This window comes from Mus caroli, chromosome 2, assembly GCF_900094665.2.
Source record: "Mus caroli chromosome 2, CAROLI_EIJ_v1.1, whole genome shotgun sequence".
NCBI lineage: Eukaryota > Metazoa > Chordata > Mammalia > Rodentia > Muridae > Mus > Mus caroli.
The window spans coordinates 29,224,113-29,251,367 of NC_034571.1; the positions used below are offsets into that span (position 1 = coordinate 29,224,113).

At 48.8% G+C, this 27,255-nt stretch overlaps 1 protein-coding gene across 3 annotated transcripts in view; it reads right to left on the reverse strand.

Moving 5' to 3' along the window:
* The window catches only part of Ralgps1 (Ral GEF with PH domain and SH3 binding motif 1), a 245,190-nt gene that overhangs the window by 200,645 nt on the left and 17,290 nt on the right, over nt 1-27,255 (reverse strand). For all 3 annotated transcript variants that reach the window (XM_029474030.1, XM_029474029.1, XM_021182377.2), the window contains exons 2-3: nt 12,061-12,181; nt 7,757-7,864 (exon numbers count right to left, since the gene is read on the reverse strand). In XM_029474030.1, coding sequence (XP_029329890.1) covers nt 7,757-7,864; nt 12,061-12,117 — 165 coding nt within the window. In that variant the 5' untranslated portion in view covers nt 12,118-12,181. The remainder of the gene's footprint in view (nt 1-7,756; nt 7,865-12,060; nt 12,182-27,255) is intronic.

Sequence of the window (27,255 nt, forward strand, 5' to 3'; positions counted from 1 at the left end):
AAAAAAAAAAAAAAAAAAAAAAAAAAAAAAAAAAGATGGAAAGCAATCAGAAGGGACACCCAGCATAGACCCCTGGCCTCCATGCCCATGCACACCAAGTGCACATGTACACACAAACAGGAAAACAAAACAACAAAAATACAAACAGTGTTGCTCCCAACACAGAGAACCTGTGTTTTAGAGACCTGCTCCATTTCTACCTCTCTACTCTGACTAGAATGGATGCAGTGTCCAAGACAAGACAAATAAATACCCAAGGAAAACTCACCAAGTCACCAATGTCACGATACTTTACGACCATGCCTAACCTGTTCAAAGGCTGCTGCTGAGCAATCCTTCCCCAGCAGTGTATGGCCTCCAGAGCTGTCAGGTACGTCCACAGAGATAGGGCCTGCAAGGGGAGGCCAGTGCCATTCCCCACTTGTCTGTCTCCAGGCACCAATTCACCCAGCACAGGGCCTGAACAGGAAGCACTAGTCAGACCTCAGGCAACTGGCCACACCTGCAATGCTTTTCTTCACTCCAGGGGCAGGGCCACTCTGCACTGAGCAAGGCTCTCAGGAGAAACAGCCAGTCATCACACACCACTGCATTGGGATGAATGTTACAGCCTGGGCGGGGCCTATCAGAACACTGTACGCCCCCCTATACACACACCCCAAGAAAAAGTGGTATGACATGGGAAACTGGCCGGTTAGGTAAAAAGAAACAAAAATGATGATAACTATACATACACGTTACTAACAGTACCACACTAAATTCTCACATACAAACCATAGCCGTCATGTGAGGGCTTTCTCAAGACCATGGTAAGTAAACAAGCTGCTGGCTAATATTGTACTGTATAAAAGAGCATAACTGATAGTCTGCCATTAGATCCCTCTACCAATGAACAGCCTCAACCTCTCACAGAACACTAAGCAGTCACTTCCAATGGTACTCCTGAGTTAAGAGCTCACAAGAACTAAGGGAGGCTGTAGCCAGAGCCACAGCCATGAGATCAACGACCAGAGCTACTGAAGTCACAAGCCAAGCCACAGGAGCACAGGAGGCCAGGACCACAGAACCACAGCCACGCAAACCCCAAACTACAGCAACAGAAGCCGAGTCAGAACCATGGGAGTCATGACCACAGCCCAACAGTGACAAACACAGTCATGGGAGGCCTTGACCAGGGGAGTTACAAGCCATTTGTGAGTAGATTATGGACATTTATGTCTTCTTCTCTAAATGCTTAGCATGTGCTCCTAAGAGCAACACAGACCACCCTCTTCCCTAACATAAAATTCAGAGCAAAATGACTGCATTCAGGAAACACAACCTGATGTACAGAGCATGGAACTACTAGCTATTCCCATACTGCTAAAGTAGCGAGTTCCCCTTGGCCCCGCGGGGGCCATGCCCTGGGTTTAGCTGTCACCTCCTAGGTAGGGAATGAGCTCATCACTGACAGAGCCCTGAGGAACACAGAAGAAGCACAGTCATATACAACTTCTACAGAGACCTAGGTGACAATACAACTAAGACACCTACAGAAGTGTGCCTAGATATTGGACCATCTGCTATAGCAGCAAAATTCTGAAATAGGGAATTGACTTTAAAATCATGGTACTTCAAACATCTGAATGTTATATATACATTTATTAGTAGTAGTGAATGAGGACGGGCATAGTGGCTCACCCACTATCCCAGCACTTGCAAGACAAAGGCAGGCATATCTCTGATTTCAAAGCCAGCCTGGTCTAGAAAGTGAGTTACAGGAAAGCCAGGGCTACACAGCAAGTGCCTGACTTTAAAAAAAAAAAAAAATGGTGATGTCTATCCACATTGGCCAGATACAACTAATTCCTGCCAATGCTGAATTTCCTCCTGACATTTCTGTCTTTCTATGTATTAAGGTTATTCACATCGCTTCACATACTCTCACAAAAAGTTCCCTCCATTAAAGCATTTGTGTTCTGTTGACTGCTGTGTCCTTCCAGAATGCAGGCTGCAGCTGCTGTCATGTGCACACACACATACATTCCGAGGATTCAAATACTGCTGTCAGGCGTGCGTGCTCATCATCCCTTGTAACTCTAAGAGGGTTTCCCTACACTTTCACGTAGCAGGCCATCCTTCCTTCCCCTTTCTTTCTATTATTTAGACACAGTCTCACTACGTAGCTTTGGCTATCCTGAAACTCTGTAGAGCAGGCTATCCTCCAGCTCACAGGGATCTGCCTGCCTCTGCCTCCTAAGGGTGAAGATTTAAGGTGTGCACCACTCTGCCCAGCTCCAGGGAACCTTTTCCAACTCTGTAAGCTTATGCATCAGCTGCATGTAGCATGTCACATGTCATGACATGTCAAAATCATGTCAGTGGTTTTGAGATTTCTCATGCACACTTTTAATTAAAGAAAAATCAACTCCCTTTTTAAACATGGTTCCTGGAGATTTGATAATGAACAAACTGAAATACCTCCGTCTCTTGTAAAGCCTAACTGTCTTCGTTAGGGTTTTACTGCTGTGAACAGACATCATGACCAAGGCAACTCTTATAAGGACAACATTTAATTGGGGCTAGTGTACAGGTTCAGAGGTTCAGTCCATTATCATCCAGGTAGGAGCATGGCAGCATCCAGGCAGGCATGGTGCAGGAGGAGCTGAGAGTTCTACATCTTCATCTGAAGTCTGCTAGCAGAATACTCACTTCCAGGGAGCTAGGACTAGGGTAGTAAAGCTCACACTCACAGTGACACATCTACTCCAACAAAGCCACACCTTCTAATAGTGCTACTTGCTACTACTCCCTGGGCAGAGCATATACAAACCATCATACCAGCCAACTTTTTTTTTTTTTTTTAGAGAAACTCCATTTTGTTCGAGACCGGGGATTAAACTCCAGTTCCAGGTAGAAAATCAGAGTCATCCTGAGCAAGTATCCTATGGCAACCCCCACCCCCACCCCTCGTTAGCAACAGCCAGTCAGGCTACAATAGCAGGGTGAGGTACACAGAGATAACTTAAGACATCCTGCAGAGAACAGACAACTTAGCCATCCTGTCTGTCAGGTGGTTTTGTCCTCCTGTTCAATTCCTGCATATTATGCCAGAAGTGCAGTTTTTAAAATATTAACTTGCTAGCCAGGTATGGTGGCGCACACCTTTAATCCCAGCACTTGGGAGGGAGAGGCAGGCAGATTTCTGAGTTCAAGACCAGCCTGGTCTGCAGAGTGAGTTCCAGGACAGCCAAGGCTATACAGAGAAACTGTCTCAAAAAAAAAAAAAAAAATATATATATATATATTGAATGTTTGTTTTATATATATATATATAAACTTGCTGATCTGTAAGGAAAGTCCCCGTGTTTGCTGTAACCACAATAAGAACCCTGACCCCTAGGCTCTCATTCAGACCCACTGCAGTGCTAACAGTCTGAGAGACCTTGCTGGAAAGCCATGGTAAAGACCCTTCTGTGTTTTCTATCAGAATTGGCTCCGTGGTCATCTTTGGGTACCTGAAACTTGGGCATTAACATCCTAATCCTTACACCCCCAGCCCCCAACCTCTAACTAAAACTAACCAAAACTAACCAAAAGCAAGAAGTATTGTGGATAGCCTGGTACTGTTTGAATTTGATGCTAATTCAGCTTCCTGAAGAGGAGCTTCCTGGAACCAGGATTGACTCAGACTTCCTGTGACCCTTCTAATGAATAAAGCAATCAATCACTGGGCGAGAAAGAGGCAGAGAGAGGTATGGGCTTTTGGACAGGGATGGTGTGAAGACAAGATGTAGCTATAAGTGGCCCCTGGTCTAGATGGCAAACCGATTTGCTACTGGAGGATTTTTACTTGATATGGCTTACAAGGTAAGGATTCTAGTTGCTGCATCCAGCGACTGAATTACCTGTTGATCCTGAACTAAGTGTGTGTGGTGTTTTCCTTCATGTGGTGACTCAGAGAGAAAGGTACAGTGTCAAAGCGTGGGTTTACAAGAAGTGTACCCCAAAAGGCCATGGGAAGCATGGGGCTGGCGTGGAAACGACCTGCAAGTGGGAACTTAGCATCCTGGGTGGAGAGATTTTGGAGCTCTGGTCAGAGTCTCAGGAGATGAGAACAGGCCGGCCCACCTGCTAGTTCCTGTCTGCGTAGCATGGGTTGCATTTTTTTTTTTTTGTAATATTTCCTGCTACAAAGACAGAGAAAGAGGAGAGGAAGGAGGGAGAGGAAAGGAGAGGAAAACCAGGATATAGCTTCCCTGGGTGATGTCCCCTGAGTAATGGACAGTGCAGCTCTGGTGCAGTTAGCCACAGGACATGTAAAAAGGCAGCTTCCTCTCCAGTGATGACTTTCCAGTAGACTAGAATAACAAAGCAGACTGGGAAAACAATGGCACCTGAAGTACCAGGCCTTGTGAAAAGGAAACTGGAAAAATCTTATGAACCTGTGGAGTCAAGTGCCATCCCAGGCAGATTAACTGACTGTAGTGGACATCATGGCGGTGTCAGGCAGACCATGAGGAGGAGAGGGCTTCTGAGCCAGCACTGGCCAGATGATTGATGCAGAAAAGACCAATGACGCTTGGCTTTAGTTTCTCTATAAGAAGGAGACAGCTAGGGTTCTATTGATGTGATAAAACACCATGAGAAAAAACACTTAAAGAGGGGCTTGCTTACAGTTTCAGAGGGTTAGTCTATGACTATCATGGAGGGGAACATGGCAGCACCAGGCAGGCAGGCATGAACCCACACGCTTACATCCTGATCCTCAGACAACAGGCAAAAAGAGAGCCAGGCTGGCAAGGGCTTTTGAAACCTCAAAGACCACCTCCAGTAATACACCTCTTCCTACAAGCTGTACTTCTTCTACAAACTAGGAACAAAACTTTCAATGTTTTGTTTCAATGATTTGGGGTTGGGGGGAGCATTCTCATTCAAACCACCACATTCCACTCCCTGGCCACAGGCTCATAGCCACACAGAATACAAAATGCATTGAGTTCAACTTCAAAAGTCCCCATAGTCTTTCATGATTTTAACACTGTTTAAAATTTCAAAGTCCAAAGTCTCTTCTGAAACTCAAAGCAATCTCTTAACTATAAACCCCCTATAAAATAAAAAAGCAGATCATATACTTCCAACATACAATGGCATAGTATACATTACCATTCAAGAGAGAAAGATAGGAAATACTGGACCAGTGAGACTGAAAACCAGCATGTGAGACTCCAAATTCTACATCTCCACATCTGATGTCCCAGGGCTTGGATAACTTTTTGTATCTCCCTCTCCCGTTCCACCCCCAGTATGCCCTCTGCCAGGTATCCCACAACTCTGGCATCTCCAGAATCCAGCAGGGTCTCTAATGCAATCAAGGCTTCATGCAATGGCCTCTCTGGGCCTCCATGAAGCTCTCTTAAAATCTCTGTCAACAACATTAGTCCGAAACTCTTCAATTTTGTGTCTGACAGATTTTTTGGACAAGGGCAAAAAGTGACCACATTCTTTGGCAAAAATATCACATGAAAGGTCTCTACCCTAGGCATTCCGACCGCCTCTGAAACCTCTCACATGTCAGGCCTCCACAGTCCACACTGCTCTGTCTCCCATGCTCTCACCAGGATAGTCCACTGAGCCTTCTGATAGCCTTCTTAGAGCTTTCTAGTCCAAAGTCCTCCATATTTCCCCCAAAATAGCATTTAGGAAAGTCCCTAAATGGACTAACCTTGTTATTTGGCTTCTGTAGTTCTGCTTCTGACTAACTGATCTTGTTAACTGAATATGTCAGTCCAAGATATAAATTATGTGCTTAAAAGCTCACCTTGAGCATGGCGGTGGTGGCGCACACCTTTAATCCCAGCACTTGGGAGGCAGAGGCAGGTGGATTTCTGAGTTCGAGGCCAGCCTGGTCTACAAAGTGAGTTCCAGGACAGCCAGGGAGGGCTACACAGAGAAACCCTGTCTCAAAAAAACAAAACAACAAAAAAAAGCTCACCTTGAAAAAGACTCAAGACTACACTCAGGTCCCAAAAGCCTAGGCAGAAGTCTAATAAAGACTTTCCATTGGCTTGAACCACTGTGTCTGAGTGGCCTTCTCTGATGGATACCTCACAACATCATAGTAATACCCCGGTGCCTGGGTACCAATTTAGTTACTGTTCTATCGTTTTGAGGAGACACCATGACCAAGGCAAGTTATAAAAAAGGAAACATTTAGTTGGGGGAACTTACTTATAGTTTCAGAGGGTTAGTCCCTCAGGCAGCAAGCAGAGAGACTGGGCTGGCAAGGGCTTCTGAAACCTCAAAAGCCATCTTCAGTGACACACCTCCTCCAAACAAGGCCACACCTCCTAATCCTTCCTAAAAAGTTCCACTGACTCAGAACCAAACATTCAGATATATGAGCTTATTAGAGCCACTGTCATTCAAACCACCACAGAAAATCAGACAAGAGTCTCATCTCACTGCTGTGAGGACTGAAGTCTTTCAGTCCATATGTTTAGTAAGCACCTATTATCAGCACATTTTGGACACAAAAACTCGAGAGACATGTCAGGTCCTGTCCCTAGATTCATCTTCCAGTGCAGGAAACACAGTGATAAAGCAGGTCACACAGCAATGTTATATCAAGTAGTAACTGTTGTTCTGAAAAGCACAAGCAGGAGGAGAGCGATGACGGCCCTGTCAGCCCAGGCAAGCCTCACAGAGGACGATGGAAACACAGAGAGGCTGAGGACACAGGGAGGCTGAGGCCGGAGGCTGTGAGAGTGGATTGGAAATATGACTAGAATATAGCTGCAGAGGCAAGGGAGGGGCAGGAGAAGGCATGGCCAGACTCTAGGGCAGGATACTGCAGGCCTCAGGAGTAAGGCTGGAGCAATGAGCCATTGGAATGAGAACTGACTGTTGTATGGGGGGGGGGGCAGGGTAGGGGGTTTCCTATAGAAGCCAGAGAGCTGGGTTTCCAGGTACTAGAGTTACAGAGAGTTGTGAACTAGCCACCTGACATGGGTACGGGAACAGAACTTAAATCCTCCATAAAAGTGAGACACACTTTAACCTCTTAACTACTGTGCCATCTCTCCAGAACCTTTAGACATACTGAAGGCTCTGCAGAGCCTAACTAAATGAATATGGAAGCCCAAGATGGCACAGCTTCAAAGTATGGATCATTGGCATGGTCCTGTAGTTGGCATGGACCCTCCATATAGTGGGAGACCAGAAAGAAGTGGGCATGTCAGTGAACAGCCAATGCTCTGCAGAGAAACACGGCCCTTGGAACAGTTCTCAAAATCGGGCTTGAAGTTACCCAGTGCCAGCATTCCCCAAGGGAAGGAAGCATCATGGGATGCCAGCTCTGCTCCACTAAGGGATCATGCCTTGTCAGAGCAGCAGTCAAACACAGGCTGCAGGAGATGGCACATAAACACACAGAAGGTGGAATAAACAGGAAGGAGGAAAACTGAAATCACACACTGTGTCCACAGCTGGAAAGTGTAGTGAGCAATATGGCTGGCCTTGTGAAACATGTCAGCAACAGGTCCAAACCTTCACCAAATGTGCCTGTGTGCAGTGTGCTGTGTGTGCTCTGTCACTGGGCTGAGCCCTGCTCCTTCTCTTGCTCTGTGTGCTTCCCAAGGCTGCCAATTATAAACCAAAAGCATCCTTTATCCATCACGTGCTCTTCTACTGTGTACACATGTGGCATTCCCAACCTGTGACTCCCTTTAACCCCCTGTGACAGCATCACTGTCCCCATCAGTTCCAAGTTACTTACGGCAAACTCCTCGGGAGTCACTTTCAGAACGTCGAAGACGACAGCATCGTAGCTCTTGCTGGCATAGTCGCAGCTCTGGCCCTCCAGTGAGTCTGAGCTGCTGCTGCCCTATGGAGAAGGCAAAGAGAAATGCCACCGGGCTGGTCTGGCCTGAGGCTGCTGCCATCCCAAACCACCCCAGAGAGGGTGTCTTAGTTAGGGTTTTACTGCTGTGAACAGACACCATGATCAAGGCAAGTCTTATAAAAAAACAACATTTAATTGGGGCTGGCTTACAGGTTCAAAGGTTCAGTCCATTATCATCAAGGTGGGAGCATGGCAGTATCCAGGCACGCATGGTGCAGGCAGAGCTGAGAGTTCTACGTCTCTGACCAAAGGCTGCTAGTGGAAGACTGACTTCCAGGCAACTGGGGTGAGAGTCTTAAACCCACACCCACAGTGACACACCTATTCCAACCAGGTCACACCTATTCCATCAAGGCCACACCTCCAGATGGTGCCACTCCCTGGTCCAAGAACATACAAACCATCACAGAGGGCATGTTGAAAAGTGTCTACTGCTTGTCACTTTGCTCTGTGCTAGGCTCTAAAACACTACACACACCATCTTAGTTCTCTACCTATACATGCTATGATGCCCACTGTATAGGTAAGCAAACTGAGTTGATGCTACGTCTCTAAACTTTCTTACCCATGAAGCCTAAAGCCAGAATGTGAACCCATTTTTCTCTCTGAACCCCTAAAATGGGTTGGATCATTACCCCTCACTGCTTCTGACCAGCAATGCAATGGCAGGAGAGTCAGAGCCCAGGGCTGGGATACAGCTCAGTGCAGAACACTAGCCTTGCATGTTCAATGTCCAGTTCTGTCCCCAGGACCCAGGAGAGAGAGGCGTCTAATTCTCCCTCCAGACTCATGGACCCTGGGAGATCTCCATTCTGGGGTTTCCCCCCTTTTTTATTTTTAAAGGTTTATTTCATTTATGCATTTGCATGTGTGCCATGTGTGCACAGGTGCCCAGCGAGGCCAGAGGGCATCAGCTCCCCTGGAGCTGGAGTTGCTGGCAGTTGTGAGCTGCCTGAGAGAGTACTGGGAGGCGCACTCAGGCCCTGGGCACGAGCAGCCAGCACTCTTCACGTGGAGCCATTTTTCAGTTCACCTTCTTCCTAGCTGTAGTCAGGGTGGGACACTGTAACACACGTTCACTCTGGCTCAGAGGGTGCCACACATAGGGCTGGCTGTGAGCTGAGAGAAAAGTATGGAGCCTCCTCAATGGGTAGGGAGCAGAGTCAGGGTTCGAGTCCTGCAGGGAAGGACAGGGGCCTCCCACAGGAAACAAGAGGAACTCCCCAATCTGGACAGAGATCATGAAGCCCACCCCTGAGAAGGTGGGAAAAGTTGGACACACCTTCTCTTTAATGTGACTGCATTCCATCAAGTTCCTCCTGGGTACTCCGCCATGCTTACCACACAAACCTGTGTCCGCCCACAAATGGTTTTATTCATCTCAAATAATGGAAATGGAGTTTGTACTTTCTGGTCATTCCACCCTCTTAGAATAGGGACGAGGGAGTCTGCTTTTGTTAATTTTTCTTTATTTCACTTCCTAAGATGGCTGTATCTGGGAAAATGTTGCACTCTGAAAACCAGGGTGTTTGGGGGGTCACGAAAGAAAGCTAACAGTTTTGACACTGTAAGGTCAGAGAGCTGAGAAGAAATGCAGGCAGCCCAGCTCGACGCCTGGGCCTGAGGTGTCTCTAGGTGAATCTGGCTTTGCATGTTCAATGTCCAGTTCTGTCCCCAATACTGACATCCACCTGGTCTCAGGACAGTGCCCCGTGCTCTGTGAGCACACAGGCCCGGCCAGCGGGCAGAATGCCGCCTCACAGCTGCCATCGCCCAATCCTCAGGCCCTCACTTCATTCTGCCGCATCTCATCAAGTACAAATGTATCAGTAGGCCCAAAGCCTAGACCAGCAGCATAGGTTAATAAACAAGCCAAAGCCACCACTGCCACCACCTCCCTCCCTCCCCAGACACACTGTTTCAGGGTGTGCAACAGATGTCGTTTTCAAAGTTCATTAAATGGAAGGCCTTGTCCCCTGAGAATAAACTAATCCGAACAAAGCTGAGAAGAAACAGACTGGCCCTGGGCAGCTGGAACTGGCCAAGGTCGAGGTCCACAAGCTTCACCTGCTTCAAGACGCAGCCCAGCCAGGCTGACAGGGCAGGATGTTAACTAAGGACAGCAACTCCAAAGTCAGGAAGAGTAGGGTTGAACCACCCACCTTCCCAGAGAGAGGAACCAGTTTCTTCTCCCCTCTGTGCTTTGGATTCCTCATCCAAAATCTGACAAAAGGACGCATAGCTGACAGGGTTACTGTGGAGAGAGCCTGGGGAGTGTGCAAAACAAAAAACAAAAAACACAAAACCCAAACTATGGTGATCTGGGTGTGCGTGGAAGTGAACATGCCATTCACACTCAGGCACATGGGGTTGCTAAGCACTCTAATTTACAGGTGTGTGTTCATTCCATAAACTTACAGACACATACATGGAGGCCCTAAATCTGTTAAGTGTTCAAACCCCATGCATATAATGCTTAGCATAGAGCTGACTACATGTGCATATAGAGCCTACATGTGTATATAGAGCCTACATGTGTATATAGAGCTGACTACATGTGCATATAGAGCCTACATGTGTATATAGAGCCTACATGTGTATATAGAGCCTACATGTGTATATAGAGCTGACTACATGTGCATATAGAGCTGACTACATGTGCATATAGAGTCTACATGTGTATATAGAGCCTACATGTGTATATAGAGCCTACATGTGTATATAGAGCTGACTACATGTGTATATAGAGCTGACTACATGTGCAGATAGAGCTGACTACATGTGCAGATAGAGTCTACATGTGTATATAGAGCCTACATGTGTATATAGAGCCTACATCTGTCATCCCACGTATTCTGAGGCCTCTCCAGATGACTAATACCTAATACAAAATCAATGCTGTGCAAACAGTCACTTCTGCCATTTAAAGAACAATGATCAGATAATCTGCACATACCTGGTACTGGAGTGATTCTTTTTCTGAACATTTTTTATAAATGGTTGGTGGTCCCATGCACAGAGGGCTGAACATGCACAGAATATCGTGTGACTATACACATCTGTATACACACACGTACACACACACACAAGCTAAAGAAGAAGGATGCTTCACTCTAGAGAGAGTGTAAGTCACAGACACAGACAGAAATGTGGCTCCTCTAGTTACCATAGTCTGCTCGTGGGATGTCGGGCCTTAGGGCATTTCTTCAACCCCCAAACCCTCAGGTACAGGGTAGCTGCTGGACCCAAAGCTGCTCTATTTGCAGGTGAGTGACAGCAGTGAGGAGGACGACTCTGTGCTCCGTGGAACTACTCTGGCCTCCTGGAGAACAGCACCCACTGGGCTAGAGAGATGATCCAGTGGTTAAAGTGCAAAAAGCCTGGAGCTCAGTTCTTAGCACCCAAATCAGGAAGCTCACTATCACCTATAACTCCAGCTCCAGGGGCATCTGATGCCTTCTTCTGGCCTCCATGTGCACTGCAGCCATGTGAACTTACATATATAATTTAAAATAAAGTTTTAAAAAATCATTAAAGGCATCTGTAAGTTTTTTTATTTCAAGACTAGAGATAAGTCCAAGAAAAAAATGTTTGAAACACTGATGAGAAAATGACCCCGCCTCCCTGGTTAGTTAATCTGAGCTCACTGCAAAACTGCCTGTGGGAAGTTCAGACTCAACCCTGCTTCACCAACATGCTAAGGAACCAGAACCACACCCCAGACACAGTGGCACCAGCCTCAGTTGACATCCCTCCTCCCGGTGTCTATGTCATTATTGGGCTTGGAAAGCAAATCCCAAACCCCGCAGAGTGCCTGCCCAGGCCACTCGGCCCACCAGTCCTCATGGCCATCTCCTAAGAAGTAAGGTAAATAAGAACAGGCCAGCTGGACTGGCTTCTGTCTGACCTCATCTTGGAATGCATAGCTTATTTATAATTAGCAGTGGCTTTTCCTGAGAAAGATCTGATCCCTTCTTGCCACCAAAATAGAACATACATTTGCCATGGCTGGACTGGACAGGTATTTGTGTTTCTTTGAAGAGAACGACTTTAGAAAACACCACCATCCACAGGGCTACCTGGCTCCTAGACCTCTCGTCTGGAGTGGCGGGCCCTAAGAAGGCCTGTATTCATGGCCAGGGCCCCATGTCATGGCTACCCTCCCATAACCCTCATACCTGTGGAGTGGCAGAGGTGACCAACACGCTAGCCATCAGACCATTCCTCTTGTACATAGTCTCCAGGCTGCAGGGAACTTCGGCGCCACCTCTGCTGGTGACATAACCTGTCTGAGAGGTCCTGTAAGGCAAAGGTATTCATAAAAACCTGCTCTGAGCCCACAGGACCACGCTATCTTCCAACAGAAAGGTGTAAACTGGCAGCCTTCAAGCTCAGGCCCTAGAGTCGGTGCCTGTTTCCCTCCATGGAAAATGGTGTACCTGTGCCATTACTGAGCTCATACAGAAGGCAGCTTTGTAGACAAATACTGCTGTCCCACAGCTGTATGGACTCTGCTTCCATAGCCCTTCTGGTAGCACTCACTCACATCTATGCCCAACCATCCTGCCCCTGGCAGATCGCTGGGCCCCACCTGTGCATCCATCCCAGAATGTGCCTGGCCCTCACAAGCCCCAGATTTTGTAATTCCAAATGAGATGAAGGTTGGTGAAGAAACCAGATACCACGCTGTGCCATCACAACTGATCCCACAAAGTATTCACGAAGGACCTTGTGCTGAATTCTTCCAACTCATCTTCTCCCTTCCAGTATCCCAAGGGAAGCCTTTTAATCCTGCCCATTTTCTATGGAGGAAAACTGAGGTTCACAGAGGTCATGCTCTGGTGCATTTGCGTATTCTATCCAGCAGCAGCAGGACCCATGAGCCATCTGAAGATCAGGTCTGGTTACTCTGCCTGGACTGCTCATGCGCACATGCTCCAGAGAGCGTCTATCAACCGCCCAGAACACTGACAAGATGGAAGCTGACTGCACTTACCAGAGGGTGGCAAGGGGGAAGATGGATGGAAGACAGCACAAGTGAGAACAGCCAGACTAGACCAGCTGTTTACAGCAAGGTACTGAGGGGTGATGTGGCCATCATCAGGAGAGGGTCAGAGAGGTGGAGGAGGTCTGGCGGGGAAAGTGGTGACTCTGTGGCAGATGAGAAAGTCCACCCTGAGGGGGCTACGAGGATGCTCAGAGGTTAGGAGCATGCACTGCTCTTCCAAAGGACCCAAGTCTATCTTCAGGCGCCCATTCAGACTGGTCACAACTGCCTGGAATTCTAGCTTCAGGGATCCAATTCCATGGGGCTCCATGGGCTCCACGTGTGCACATGCATGTGTGCATGCACACACAGATGTACACTCTCTCTCTCTCTCTCTCTCTCTCACACACACACACACACACACACCGAATAAGGAAAAAGCCCCCAGGGGAACACAAACCAAATCACAAAGATATAACTTAAGACCAAACAGGATGGCCAGAATTAGGACAACAAAACCCAAACCAAACTAGAGTATACCTAGTGTATTTTGGGAGTGAGGTGGGGGTGGGTGAAGTCTTTGGGCATTGCTGGTGAGAAGACAACTGGTACAAGCTCTTCAGAACACAATTTGGTAGCTTCTTTTTTGGTTAAAACAGCCCAGTGATCCAATTCCCAGGCGTCTACTACAGAGGATGAACACATTGCACAGCTACAGAGAGGATGCCTATCACAGCACTCATTACTCCTCACAGCAAGCCTGGAACCAAGTCGGATGTCTATCACCCAGTGTGAGCTGGCCACACAGCATGCTACTACTCAGCTGCGAAAGGAAACAAGATTCCTCCACAAGCCACAGCGTGATCAAACCTCAGAAACATTACACTAGTTAAAAAAAAAAAAAAGTCAGATTCAAAGGGATGCACAGTACAGGGTGATTCCATTTTAGGAAATTCCCAGAAATGGCAAATTTATAGGGAAAGTGCCCATGGCAAGAGACTGCACGCAGACGGAGTGCTTTTGAGGTGATGAGAGTGTTCTAAATCTGGATGATGACAAGTACAACCCAAAAATGTGGGACCTAGGACCTGGGACTGTTAAGCTGCAATGCAATGTATGAGGCACCCTGGGCTTCATGACAGGACCTCACCTGGCCTGCTGGCCATTCCCTTTGAAGTGACAGAGTGAACACATGACAAACTGAGAAGGGAATGTTAGTTACTATGAAAGAGATGGGACCCAGAACCAAGAAAAAAAAACCCTCCCAGGTAGAGAGTAGACAGGGCCCCTCGACAGAACCCGATGAAGGGCACAGGAGCTCCAGAATAGGGGCCCCAAAATAGATGAAAAGTAAACCAGCTCAAGATGGCAGCCATAGCAATTGAAGGCCACGCCTCTTAGGCTGCCTCAAACCAGCCCAGCCAATCTGCTCCAAGTTTAAGGCTGGGGTACAGGTTGCTCCTATCTGCATGTGCCGGGCACTGTGTGTCTCCTCAGGGCAACCAGGCCTGGACTCCATCCTGAGTACAGACCAAACCAGAAGCTCTCTCAGGTTGTCCTGGTGGCTCCCTGCATCTTCCAAAGGACACTGCCGTGGCCAGGGAGATGGCTTAGCAGGCGGAGGCATGTGCTAATTATTCCAGGTCAGAGTTCAGTCCTGGGACCCACTTTGCAAAATCAGACAAGTGATTCTTTTCAAGTTGTCCTGTGACCTCCACACGCATGCCACAGCACATGTGGCATACACACACACATACACAATGTTGGGGGGGGGATTTTGCTGCCAGGCCCACCTTCTTCTCCAGCCCCCTTTGCAGATGGGCTCTCTACACCCCAGTGCCCATCCTGGGGGAAGCACTGGTTAAGCATCAAGCACATCTTTGCCACAAGAGCCCTAGGAGGTATAGACCACTCAGATCAGACAGTAGAAACTACTCGCATTTCTGGGAAACTGAGGGCTCATGAGTCAAACCCTGGACAGTCAGCCAGGACCTGATACAGCCTTCCACCACAGCACAGGAAGGGCATGTGACCCACTTATGCAGGGCAGGTCAGCTGTTATTACTTACTCTAATGTCACTGCCAGGGTTATTACTCACTGTAGCATTGTGTCCTTCCCTTACAAGCTTCTAGTCACAAGTTCCCATTCTCTTTTCCAATGTAAACAATTAGCTTTATTTCTTTGTCTGTTTTGTTTTTCAAGACAGGGTTTCTCTGTGTAGACCTGGCTGCCCCTGAACTCAGAGGTTCGTCTGCCTCCTCTACCAAGTACTGGAATTAAAGGCGTGCACCACCACTCTCTGGCAAACAACTAATTTTAAACATTAAACAAACAAACCAACCAACCAACCAGCCAGTGCTCTGTGCTTTGTGAGAACGTGGGCTTCCATTCCTGGGAAGGTTGCTCCCCATAGCGGGCTCCAGGGAACCAAGCACGGGAGTCTCCCATCTGTCTTCCCCTTCCCCCGGCCCCAGTCTACCTGTGTAGCCCATCATATTTTCCATGGAAGGCAGACACTAGAAAGGCGAAAGGCTTATTTGTGTCTGCCTCCTGCATGTCTCGACATGACAGAAATAGCCTCACTGATGGACAGCAGCTCTCATCTATCCATGTGCAGAAAACGGCTGGAGCAACACTCTCCCATCCAGGTCAGGGCCTGAGGCTGCTGAGTACCTGGGTTGGGGCTGGGCAGGAAGCAGTGGACAGATAGGCTGGGTGGGGCACAGCAGAAGGACATCGCAGGCTACAGGGAGAAGTGCATGGAGCAGTAGAGGCAGCAGTGGGGAGGGGGTGCGGGTGGGCTGGCGGGGTTAGGTTTTCCTTGGAGGTACTGGGAATCCTCTAATTCAAGGTTGTGAACAAGTGGTAGCAAATTCCATTTTTATTTTATTTCGTGTGTGTGTGTGTGTGTGTGTGTGTGTGTATGTACACATGCACATCCTGTGTATATATAGATATATTCTCAGAGGCTAGAAGATAGCACTGAGTCCCTTAGAGCTACAGTTACAGGCAGTTGTAGGGCTGGGAACTGAACTCAGGTCCAGGAGAAGAGCAGAAAGTCCTACCAATCTCTGAGCCTTGTCTTCAGCATGTATGCATGGATTCTGAAGGATTGGGGCAGTCCAGTTTTCCTGCACATGATGAAGTGTGTAACTAGGGCATTAAAAGGGCCAACATGGGCCCACTAAGAAGAGCCACAGTGCTGGTATGAAGCTGAGGAGGGGTCTTCCAGGTCAGGAGATGAGAGGTGGGCCTCAAGCGTGCGAGCACAGCATGGGGCATTGGGTCCCAGAGCACAGGCAGCAGAGGCTCCTTCTCACCTCCTCAGCTGTGTCCTCCCATCTTACAGGTCCCGAGGAAGCCCAGGAGCAGGACAGGAGCCTGTGTGGCCACAGCATCAGTGCCTGCCTCTGCTCTCCCCTCGTCTGATCACAAGTGAAGGGTTCACCAACCTTTGCTCTGTGCAGAGGATTCCAGCCCTAGACCCCAAGGACAGCAAATAGAGCTTGGCCCTCAGTGCCTCTGCCACAATCTGTTACACAGGGGCTTTGTCCCAGACTCTGGAGACAGGACTTACATGCATGCTGTAAAACCCAGCTGTGGTAGTCTGAATGCAAATGGCCTCCACAGCTCATAGGGAGCTCCCTCAACCTCTCTACCTCTCAGCCCTCCCCCACCCTCTCTCCTGCATACACAGGCAAACACACTCTTGCTGCCAACCCTCCTGGAAACCCAAACAATGCAAGAGTAAAAGCAGTTCTCATGATGTAATTCCTTAAGAGCGTGGCAGCTGTTATCAGAACCACAGAACAACCCCGCGTCTTTCTCTGCTCATTACAAGAGTCTGGTCTTTGGGGGTGGGGGGAATCCCAGAGAGGGAAAGGAAAAAGCCCAGATGCAGCCCTGGGCTCTTCCCAGGCAAAGTGCTCCTCAAGACTCTCAGCTCAGGAAAGCACAGGACGGCCTGAGATGAGCAGGCCAATGAGCAGGCCCTAAGGGCAAAGCAGAATGATCACTTTTTCCTAAGACAGGAGAGGCTGTCTCAAAGAAAATGCATACAGCCAAGCCTGCCCGATTACAAGAGTGTGATTTCTTCCAAATGTTGCAAGCACGAATGAAAATGGATCCCAAACAGGTTGGGAGAAAGAGCCGCATCCAGGGGTGAACTGGGATGTGCTGTCACGGTCACTGCACTGGGAGCACCACTCTTTGCTGGCTCATGCACAGAAGCTGTGTGGAGCCTGCTCTGCTTCTGCCCCTCCTCCAGTACTCTCTATTTTAGGAGTCACAAGCATGGGCCCTCCTGCAGCAGGGCCACAGTGAGCCAGACCTGCTGTGGCCAATGGGCTTTAGAGAGAGCTCTGGGAAAGGCAAGTAAGGAGATGTGGGACACCACAAAAGCCCTGGGAGCATCTTTGTGAAGATGGCTTGGAAGTCCGGGAAGAAGAGTCCCGTCTGCGTTGTTAAGGATGTGGGGTGTCTAGATCAGGAGTCTAATATTCTGGGCCCGGGCCCCTCTCCACTCAATCACATGCTTGATTTTAATGATTCAAAGAACATCTACCTTGGGACTAAGCAAGCAATGTTACTTCAAGGAGAGGGGCCACAGTCTCTGCCCGGCAAGTGCAGAGATGCTTCTGTGCTTCTCTGTAGCCAAGTCTCCTCCCAAAACCCAAGCCACCCAAGCCCCCTGAACAGTCCCCCACTGTGTCCCTGCTTCCACACGGTGACTCTTACCAATGAAGATTCGGAAATGACAAGGTGTACAGTAAAGGGGTGCACGCTCCTACACACAAGACCAGAGAGCCCTGAACTGGGATGCCTGGGGCTGGCCTGGTTCACAATGAGGCTCTTGTTCTCTTCAGTCACTCCTCCAACTCCTGAGACCAAGTTCCTCTTCTTGAAACCAGAAGGGTAGGGGTAGGTGGTGGATCTGCAATCGCACGTTCATTAACAAACACCACAAGCACTGTCCTTGGCCCCAACTTAGTAACAAGTAGCTGGGCAACCCCCAAGAGGAGAGGAACTGTGCCGAGAGGATGAGGCGAGTGGGAAGCTGGCAGACAGAGGCACACAGGGTCTGTCACCTGTGAATAGAGGCTAAGCCAGGGGCTCAACCAGCTCTCCAAGCTCTTGCAGCCCCATCCCACACACTACAGGGCCCTGTTGGGGTGAGAGGTGTGTGAATGTCCACAAGCGTGTGAGGACAGGAGACATTTTCACAGCACTCCATAAACTGAGTTTGCTCTCCACTGCATGAAGTGCACCCCCATGTTTGCTTTCTCCTCTCCAGACTTTGCTGGAAGAAACAAACAAACTTCAAATATGAATGAAACGGTTTCAGCTCTGAGACCGGGGGAAGGAAGACATGAATGAGCAAACAGGACTAGCTTGAGGGGAAGGAACTCTGGGTGCTGGGCATCCAGTCTCAAAGTCGTTTCCTTTCCACTAACAGCATCCAGCAATAAACACAACAGCTCAAACCAGAGCAGACCTGGGCAAGGAGTTTAAAGAAATGTGCAGAAGTCACCTGAAGAAAACAATAAATTCTCATTAAAAGGTTTTAAGGGCTTGGCTCAGGGGCAAAGGCTCACGCCACCAAAGCCTGACAACCTGAGTTTGGTCCCTGTGACCCACATGGTAGAAGACCTCTGTAAACTGTCTTCTGACCTCCACACATGTACACACTCAAACACACACAGAATCAATAAACGTAATGTTTTTGTTAAAGAGCTCTAGGGGCTGAAGATGGCCTCTTGGTTAAAAGTACTCACTGCTCTTGCAGTGGGCCCATGGCCCTCCACCAGCACCCATGTGGTGGCCCCCAACCATCTGCAACTCCAGTTCCGAAGGATCTGACGCCCTCTTCTGGCCTCCACAAGCAGTGCATGCACTCAGTACACACATTCATGCAAGCAAAACACCCGTACACATAAAATAAAAACACATTTAAATCCTCCTTTTAAGATTTAACTCAGCTGGGCGGTGGTGGCGCACGCCTTTAATCCCAGCACTTGGGAGGCAGAGGCAGGAGGATTTCTGAGTTCGAGGCCAGCCTGGTCTACAAAGTGAGTTCCAGGACAGCCAGGGCTATACAGAGAAACCCTGTCTCGAAAAAAAACCAAAAAAAAGAAAAAAAGAAAAAAGATTTAACTCCCTTTGAGACAATACCATAAATTCATCAATTCTCCCAATTAATCTATAAGTAAAATAAAATCACTTGGGAGGGTAGGAACTCGCTAGAAATGTTATCTAATATTTATAAGAAAAGTGTTTGCCAAGCACAGTGGCACATACCTCTATACAAGCATCTGAGAGGCAGGTGGATCTCTGAGTTCGAGGCCAGCCTGGGCTACAGGGTGAGATCTAGAACAGCCAGGGCTACACAGAGAAACCCTGTCTCGAAAACCAACAACAAAAAGCAAAGACAGACAAACAAAAAGAATAAATGCTCGGCAAAAGGGGATAGTTAAACAGACCAAAAAAAAAAAACTTAAAACATTTGAGGAAAAACAGATTCGTGTGTTTTTAGTCTTAGAAAAAAGAAGCTCTCCCTGAGGGTCACAATAATGTCAGGAAGCCAAGGAAACCAGCGGCCAGCATGCGTGCGTGCTCTGATTAGCTTCCTGTAGTATTGGGGATGGAGCCTGGGGTCTGCCGCATACTAGGCAGATCTTTGGCTACTGAGTCACCCACCCATGGCCCACCTGGCAGATTTAAATGTTAACTTCAGGATAGAAAGGGAACATGGAAAGACCAAAGGCAGCCAGTAACGCCAGGAAAAGGTTTGTGGGACCCCGTGGCAGGTGATGAATTAGCATCTCTGATGTGGAAAGTCCCCTGGCTGGACTCCTGGCAGACACGGCAACTTCAAGCCTGGAAACATGAAGACCCACAAGAGCTGAAAGCACAGCACGAGGCCGTGGCTGCACTCAGCATGGCAGGGACCATCAGGACAGGCCAGCAGGCCTGCACCAGGAAGCCACGAACTCCAACCCACACATGCGCTTCTGTGCCCCATTACACTGCATCAAACGATCAAGACATCAGGACTTACAGACAGGAAAAGACGCCCACAGCTCAGGGGCCTGCTCACATCAGCACACTCATCCAGCCAACAAATGTTTGCCCAAAGTCCTATTTGTACCGGGCACTATCCTGGATTCCAGGGACAAAGCAGCAAGCAAGAAGCCGGAAACCCCTCAGTAAACAGCAAATAAGGCATTCAGTAAATACAGGGCTTGTCAGCAAGTGATACTAGATAAAGAGGAGAGCTAGAGAGGCCCGTGAGCAGGGCAGGGAGAACTGGCTTCCAGTGGGCACATCTCACTAAGAAAGTGCTTACACAAACACATGCTTGAGGCTGCTAACAACAGATGCACACACATGATGAAGACATACAGAAAACCTGCTAAACAAACTAACAGCCCTGCCTCCCAAAGAAACCTCCAGGTGCACTGAAATGTCTACCATTTTGTACACTTCAATGCTGTCTATGTATAGACAGTAGGTATGGAAAACCCTTGGAGCAGCCCAGCACCTCGGGGTAAAAGTAGTCGCACACTTGAAGGGCAGCTCACTGGATTAAAGACAGCCTCTGGGTAGGGAGGCTGGAGCTCTGGGTGGCAATTTGGTGCCACCTGGTGGCCAGTTGTTTAAATATTGGTATTCCAACACTGCCAAGTCAGATTCACCAAGGTGTACAATAGTATGAAGCTATGTCTGCCCTCTGGGCGGTGACAGTGAGGGACTAGGATGTCAGAGTCAGGGTGGAATTTGTTTAGCTGACTTGAATTTTAAATCATATGTGTCTAATGATTCACTTATTTTTATAAATTAACTCATTGTAACTGACAACAGTTGGCAGTTCACCACTGGACTGAGGTGGAAAGAGGGGGATGGCAGCACAGAGCCAGAGCCCAGGCCATTAGCAGGGAGTCTGGGAGACCCATAAAGGAGTGCCAGGCCTCAGGACACAGGTTCCTCAGAATGTGGGGGTGCCCGGAGTGAGACCCGAACCTGGAGTGGCATGTAGCTGCTAGGGCCTCAAGAAGGGAAACGAGAGATCAACAGAAGAGGGTTTTATGCTTGTCTGGGTGTTAAATCTTCAGGCTGCAGGGAGGAGCCACACACAGCCAACCCATGCCCGGCTGTCCTTATGGAAGAAAGCCATTTTAGCACAGGAGAGGGCCACCAGGAGCACTGGGTACCTGACACAATGGCAGAAGCAGAGGAGCTAGATGGGGCATGTAGCTCAGTCTACCAATGGGGCCTAGCTCAGCTCTGTGTTGGAAGCTGTGTGTTAAATGCTTACAAGTTTCTTAAAACACCAGAGACCTACTATTTGGGGATGACGGCAGGCTGATGGGAAAGGCTGGAACACACCCCGGGAAGGGGTAAGGACATGAAAGGAGGGACGAGGCAAGGAAACGGGAGCTGCATTTCTAGGATTTTCAACACAGGCAAGGCAAGCACGGGGGCAACGTCGCTCTGTCACAGAGAGAGGGATAAAAGGCTCAGTTGTATCTGCTGGGGTTGGAAGCTGTATTGTTTGAGCCTGAGTTTGGCACATGGAATAGGAATCCCCTATGCAACAGTGGCTGAAACTACAAGTTAGTACTGTCACAAAAAGAATGAAAGAAGTGGGGTAGCAGCCACGGCTAACAGCTTGTTTCATACCCCGTGCAGAGACTTGTTTAGGCAGTCTATTGGGTTTGGCTGTGCATTATCTTCTCAATTAAAACAGGAAATCTATTTTTTAATTAAGAAAAATTTAAATTAAGGAGCATTCTAGATAAGTAACTGCACCTTTCTGTCACTTCTTCTTCTGAGATTGTATTTATAAAGGCTGGGGGAATTGAGCCTGAGATGAGCTGACCCCACCTAGGCCGTGTAGCCTGAGGATGAGGGGGCAAAACATAAAACTACCATTCTGGCATTACAGGCTCTGAACAAAGAGCAAGCCTGAGATGACCACCAATCAGACACCATGTAGGCCTGGGCAGGCAGACCACACCCAAAATATCCCCTCCCTGGTGCCTGGTACCACACTGTGTGGCCAGGGCATAGCATTTCTGAGACCACTCCCTAAATGATCCCAGACCAAAGATGCCACTAAGAGGAGCAGGGAGATGGTGGAGAAATGGAAGAGAAGTAAAAGATATGTGTACAATGAGGCAATGATATGTGAGAGGCAGACTCAGGGGTAGTGAGGAACAGCCTGACATGAATAGCCAGGGATGCCACCTAAGACTATGCTGAGGTCCTGGCCTGTGCTGCCACTGAGGGCCATGTCTGGGTCTGTGTCCCTGCAGCAGCAAGGGTCTGTTACCACCAAAGGCTAGACAGATATCCCTGGTCAGAGCTGCCTCCCAGGACCATGTTGGTGGCTGAGAGCTGTGCAAAACTGGCCCCACCCCTTGCCTGGACACCATGGGAAAGCTACTAGCCCTAGGGGCGTGAGAACAGGAAAGCTGCCCCTGCCCCTAGTCAGCTATAGTACTCAGGAGAGCAATCCTCACCCCCACACATCATTCCAGGAAGCACAGTGGAGCTGGCCCTGGTTTCAGGAGTCACAGGTGACTTGGTCTCGAGAGTACAAGTATGGGAAGGCTGGATCTGCCATTCATCTCCCGTGGCATGGATAAGAGAGAGATATCCTCCCTTGCCCCTTGCTACCTACTGCTGGTAGGTGAGCTGGCCTCTAGTCATCAGAGCAGAAGAGCTGGCCCTGACCCTCACTTGCTGTAGCACTCAGGAAAGCAGGCCCTGCACCTTGCCTGGGCAGCACAGTAGAGAGCCAGCTGTGAAGGCACCGGTGTCTACGAGCCAAACCCTGATAGATAGCATGAGACAGGAAAACTGTATCCACCCCTTGCTCACTGCAATACTGGATGATCTACTCAGGGAAGGGCTAAAGAGCTTGCCCTGGTGGTGTGGGTGCAGGGGAGTTGGCAGGCTGACCAGCTCAGATACCACTCAGGTCCAGATCCAGGGCTTTGAGTTGGCCGACCCCACATGTACCCTACCAATGAACCACGGGAGCATGTGAAGAAGCCAGTCCTATAGATCCAAAGCTCCAAGAGCTCTATGACACAGGGCAACAACAGGATAGCCAAAAGGAGACCCACTGAGGTTCCAGTAGTGATAGCATAGCAGAAGCCAGAGGCTTCAAACCAGATCAAACATTCACTGCAACCAACATTTGCAAGCAAAGAAGTATGGATGAAAGGGTATTCTGTGGGACATACTATAGCTTTCACAGCAAGATATTTTTCTTTTAGAGAGATTACAAAGGAGGAAGGCAGGTCCCAGGGGACAGGGAGATGAGTGGGATTATAGTACATGATGTGAAATTTACAAAGAACCAATAAAAAGTTTAAAAAAAGAAAGAGGATATGAGATAATGGTTGGATCATACTGTCCCCACATGGCCCCTCCCATTTCTAGTCACTCCACTGCCCCTGTGTCTGAGCCAAACTCCACCCACTGCCCTATAGGTCTCAGTCAGATGTGAGAATATGCAGAGTTTGCTCAGAAGGCAGCTATGGGTAACTAAAGCTCTTAGGATAGGGCTGTGGGTGATGCCTGAGTGACCCTCTTCTGGGTATCTTGGAAGGGTGGCCAAGAATGGGGCCACGCTGTGACCCAATCCAGTAATGAAGATGACACATGGTCCATGACCTATTAAATGGGTGCTGTAGGAAGTCTAGATGCAGTGTCAGCCTGGAGATGGACACACAGTAGGGACATTTACAGGAGGGTTGCCAAAGGAAGAAGTGGCCTTTCAAACAAGGCACCACACCAAGCAAGAATGGATGAGGGAAAGCGGCAACCCTCTCTGCCAAGGCTTTGCTCATAGCTGTGTGCAGGGTATCTTCTCCTCTGTTCACAACAGGCTACCCATGTGGGATAAGCTGGTAACCTGTGACCTCACTAGGGACATAGATCAGCCCAAAATGCCCTGGGGCTGGCAAGGCTGGGAAACTTCTTCAGCTTGCAGGCAAGTGGGTGGCTTCTACACCTCCCAAGGGACAGTGCTAGTGAGGCTCGGCAGCAGACAGCAGAGAGGAGCCCATATGCAGAGCCAGGCTGACCTGGGCTAACCCACTCCGCTGCTTGCTTGCTATGTGCTTTCTAAGAAACCCACAGCTGAGTCCACGTCCCTTTATGCCCCACATGGTAAACCAAAAGAGCTTTCCAGCATCCTCCTTGGGAACCAACCCCACACAGGTGGATATGTTTTAGGGAACACACCTACATGCTACATCAATTCCCCTTCCACTCCTCGGGATCAGGGCTGACAGGAGATGAAGCTATGACAAGAATCTGGAGATGCTGTCCTGACATGGCCTTTAACACTTTAGGGGCTGTTCCTAACCAAACAGAATCTTGACACTCCAGGAAACACTCTGCCTCTTCCCCTACTCTTTCCTTAAACTCGGGGATGGGCACAGAGAGGTGGAAGCTGGGAGCCAGAGCAGAGCCCATGTTGGTTTCAGTGCAGTAAGCTATAAGCAGCTACTGTGTGAGAGACATTGGGCAAGACACAGCTGCCTTCAAGGAGATGAGCGTCTAGCCAAGAAGGTAAGCCAGAGCAGACTGAGAAATACAGATGCAAAGCATGGCAGGATGCAGAGTGTAGCCAGGATCATGAGAAGAGGCTCGACAAGCATCGTGAGTATTAAAGGAAAGAGCGTCCGTAAACTAGGGTGGAAGGAGTGGGAGGGAATGGCCAGCACACTACAGTGCCTAGAAGGCAACAGTCATGCCTGCACATCCTTGGCTCCCTCAGCCCCAGCACTTCAGAGCCACCCAAAACTTACATGGTGATCTGAGCTCTGGCCAGGGGTTTATGGCAGAGGCAGCCAGGGTGAAGAAAGGAGCTGACCTGGACATGAGAACTGCTCTGTGGTGAGTACACACATCCGACGGAGCATGAAGACCAGTGTCTGAGTAGATAGCAACAGGAACAAAAGAGCAACAGCTGTCAGAGTGGCCACAAGTGTGCACCAGGAGAGAACAGAGACAGATGGGGAAACTCTCAAAAGGAGAACCAGAGGAAACCCAACCACAGATTGATCTGGGACAGAGGAGCCTGTGCCAATCACACTCTGTCATCATAAGACAACACCAGAGGTGACAGATTTACAAAGAGAAAATATTTTGCTCATAGTTCTTCAGTCCAAATAAAGTGAAGGCAGAATGTCCACGGGTCCATCAAATTAGGGCTAGGAGGCAAAGCTAGGAAGAAAGCAAAACCAAGGTTCCCATAAGCCCCATCTTGGGCAGTCCCACACCAAGCTGGAACAGTAACCTTTGCAGGACCCCATGCACAGGAAACATTCAGCCCTACTATGCATGTGCTTATCAAGGATGCCTGGTGCTCCCCAGCCTCCCAGGTCCATTTGGGAGGTTGTCTCCCTAACCACAGCCCTGCTGGATCATGCGCACAAGAGAACACCTGTTTGGTGTGACTTAAGGAACACCAGTACAGCCATGACACCTCATCCAATCTCCTTGCAGAACACTTTTCTAAGCCCATACAACCCAGAACAAATCAAGCCTAACATTATGAGGTCTGGCCTCAACCTGTTCTTTGAAATGTCATATGTCTTACCCATGGATTGATATCTGGTATTACTGTCCTTGATGGATGCTGGATGTCCTTGATGGATGCTGTTCTCATGCCAGCATCCATGCCCAGCCCAGGGAGTAACACTGTTAGAAGGTGTGGCCCTGTTGGAGTAGGTGTGGCCTTTTTGGAGTAGTTGTGGCACTGTGGACATGGGCTTTAAAACCCTAGTACTAGCTCCCTGGAAGTGAATATTCTGTCAGCAGCCTTCAGATGAAGATGTAGAACTCTCAGCTCCTCCTGCACCATGCCTGCCTGGATGCTGCCATTCTCCCACCTTTATGATAATGGACTGAACCTCTGAACCTGTAAGCCGGCCCCAATTAAATGTTGTCCTTATAAGAGCTGCCTTAGTTGGGCTGGAGAGATCACTCAGCGGTTAAGTTAAGCATGGACTACTCTTCCAGAGGTCCTGAGTTCAAATCCCAGCAACCACATGGTGGCTCACAACCATCTGAAATGAGATCTGATGTGTCTAAAGACAGCTACAGAGTACTTCTATATAATAAATAAATAAAGCTTTAAAAAAAAAAAGAGTTGCCTTGGTTATCGTGTCTCTTCAGAGCAGTAAAACCCTAAGACATTTAGTATGCAGGGTTGGCATGGAAAATTGTAAAACACAGCAAGGCTGTCTGCAGGGCGCAGGGGCACAGGGCGCAGGGGCACAGGGTGATAAGATGGCCTATGAGACATCCCACTACAAGCATGTAGCAATCAGGGAAGAACTGCTGCATACCCTGCACTCACTCGACCCCTGCTCACTGCAGGAGAGTAGCTCACTTGTTCCCCTCAGCTCTTCTTCAAGCAGCCTTACCCCCCAACCTCCCAGCTCAGAGTAGGACCTGTGGCTGAAAGGCATGATGACCTAGGGCCTGGGGTCCATCCCGAGCTCTCGGGCTAGCAACCCTGGGCCAGCCTCTCCACACTCACACTTTGCTCCCCTGACAGCAACCGCCTCTCTCCCATCTACAAGAGCAGGCAACACAGACTCTGGGCACCAACCTACTTCTCTACCAGCTACCATGGCCCTCCCTCCTCCTCCCTCCCAGCAAACCCCACCCGACCACTGAGGTGGCACTGACAGGCCCTCAGAATCTCCTCCTGACTAAGGCTAGAAACATGAGGCCCTTTACCTCAAGTCAGCTGACAGGGCTCACAGCCCCTCATCTAAACCACTTTCTCTAGCCTTGGCATTCCCTTTTCTCCTAGCCCCTTGGCCTCTATGAAGTCTGTGTCCTCAGTTCACTGACTGCTCCGTGGAAATCACAAGTCCAGCTGCCAACTTCTCCCTAGCTTCCCACTACTCTGCTGTCCCATGGTCATGCACACTAGCATACTGAGGACACCCACCCTGATGAACACCACAGACCCCTCCTTAACCCTACTTACCCACTGGCCACTCCCCACAGCAGGCCTCCACACAGGCAGAACGACCCTTCTGTTATGACTCTAGCCTTGGTGCACCTAACTTCTTCATCATCTGCTATGACCAGTTTATATTTTTTCAAAGATGTATTTATGATTTATTATTATATCTAAGTACACTGTAGCTGTCTTCAGACACACCAGAAGACGGTGTCAGATCTCATTGCAGATGGTTGTGAGCCTCCATGTGGTTGCTGGGATTTGAACTCAGGTCCTTCGGAAAAGCAGTCATTGCTCCTAACCACTGAGCCATCGCTCCAGCCCCCAGTTTATATTTTTTTAAAAGCACTTTTTTTTTTATTAGATTTTTTTTTTTTTTTTTTTTT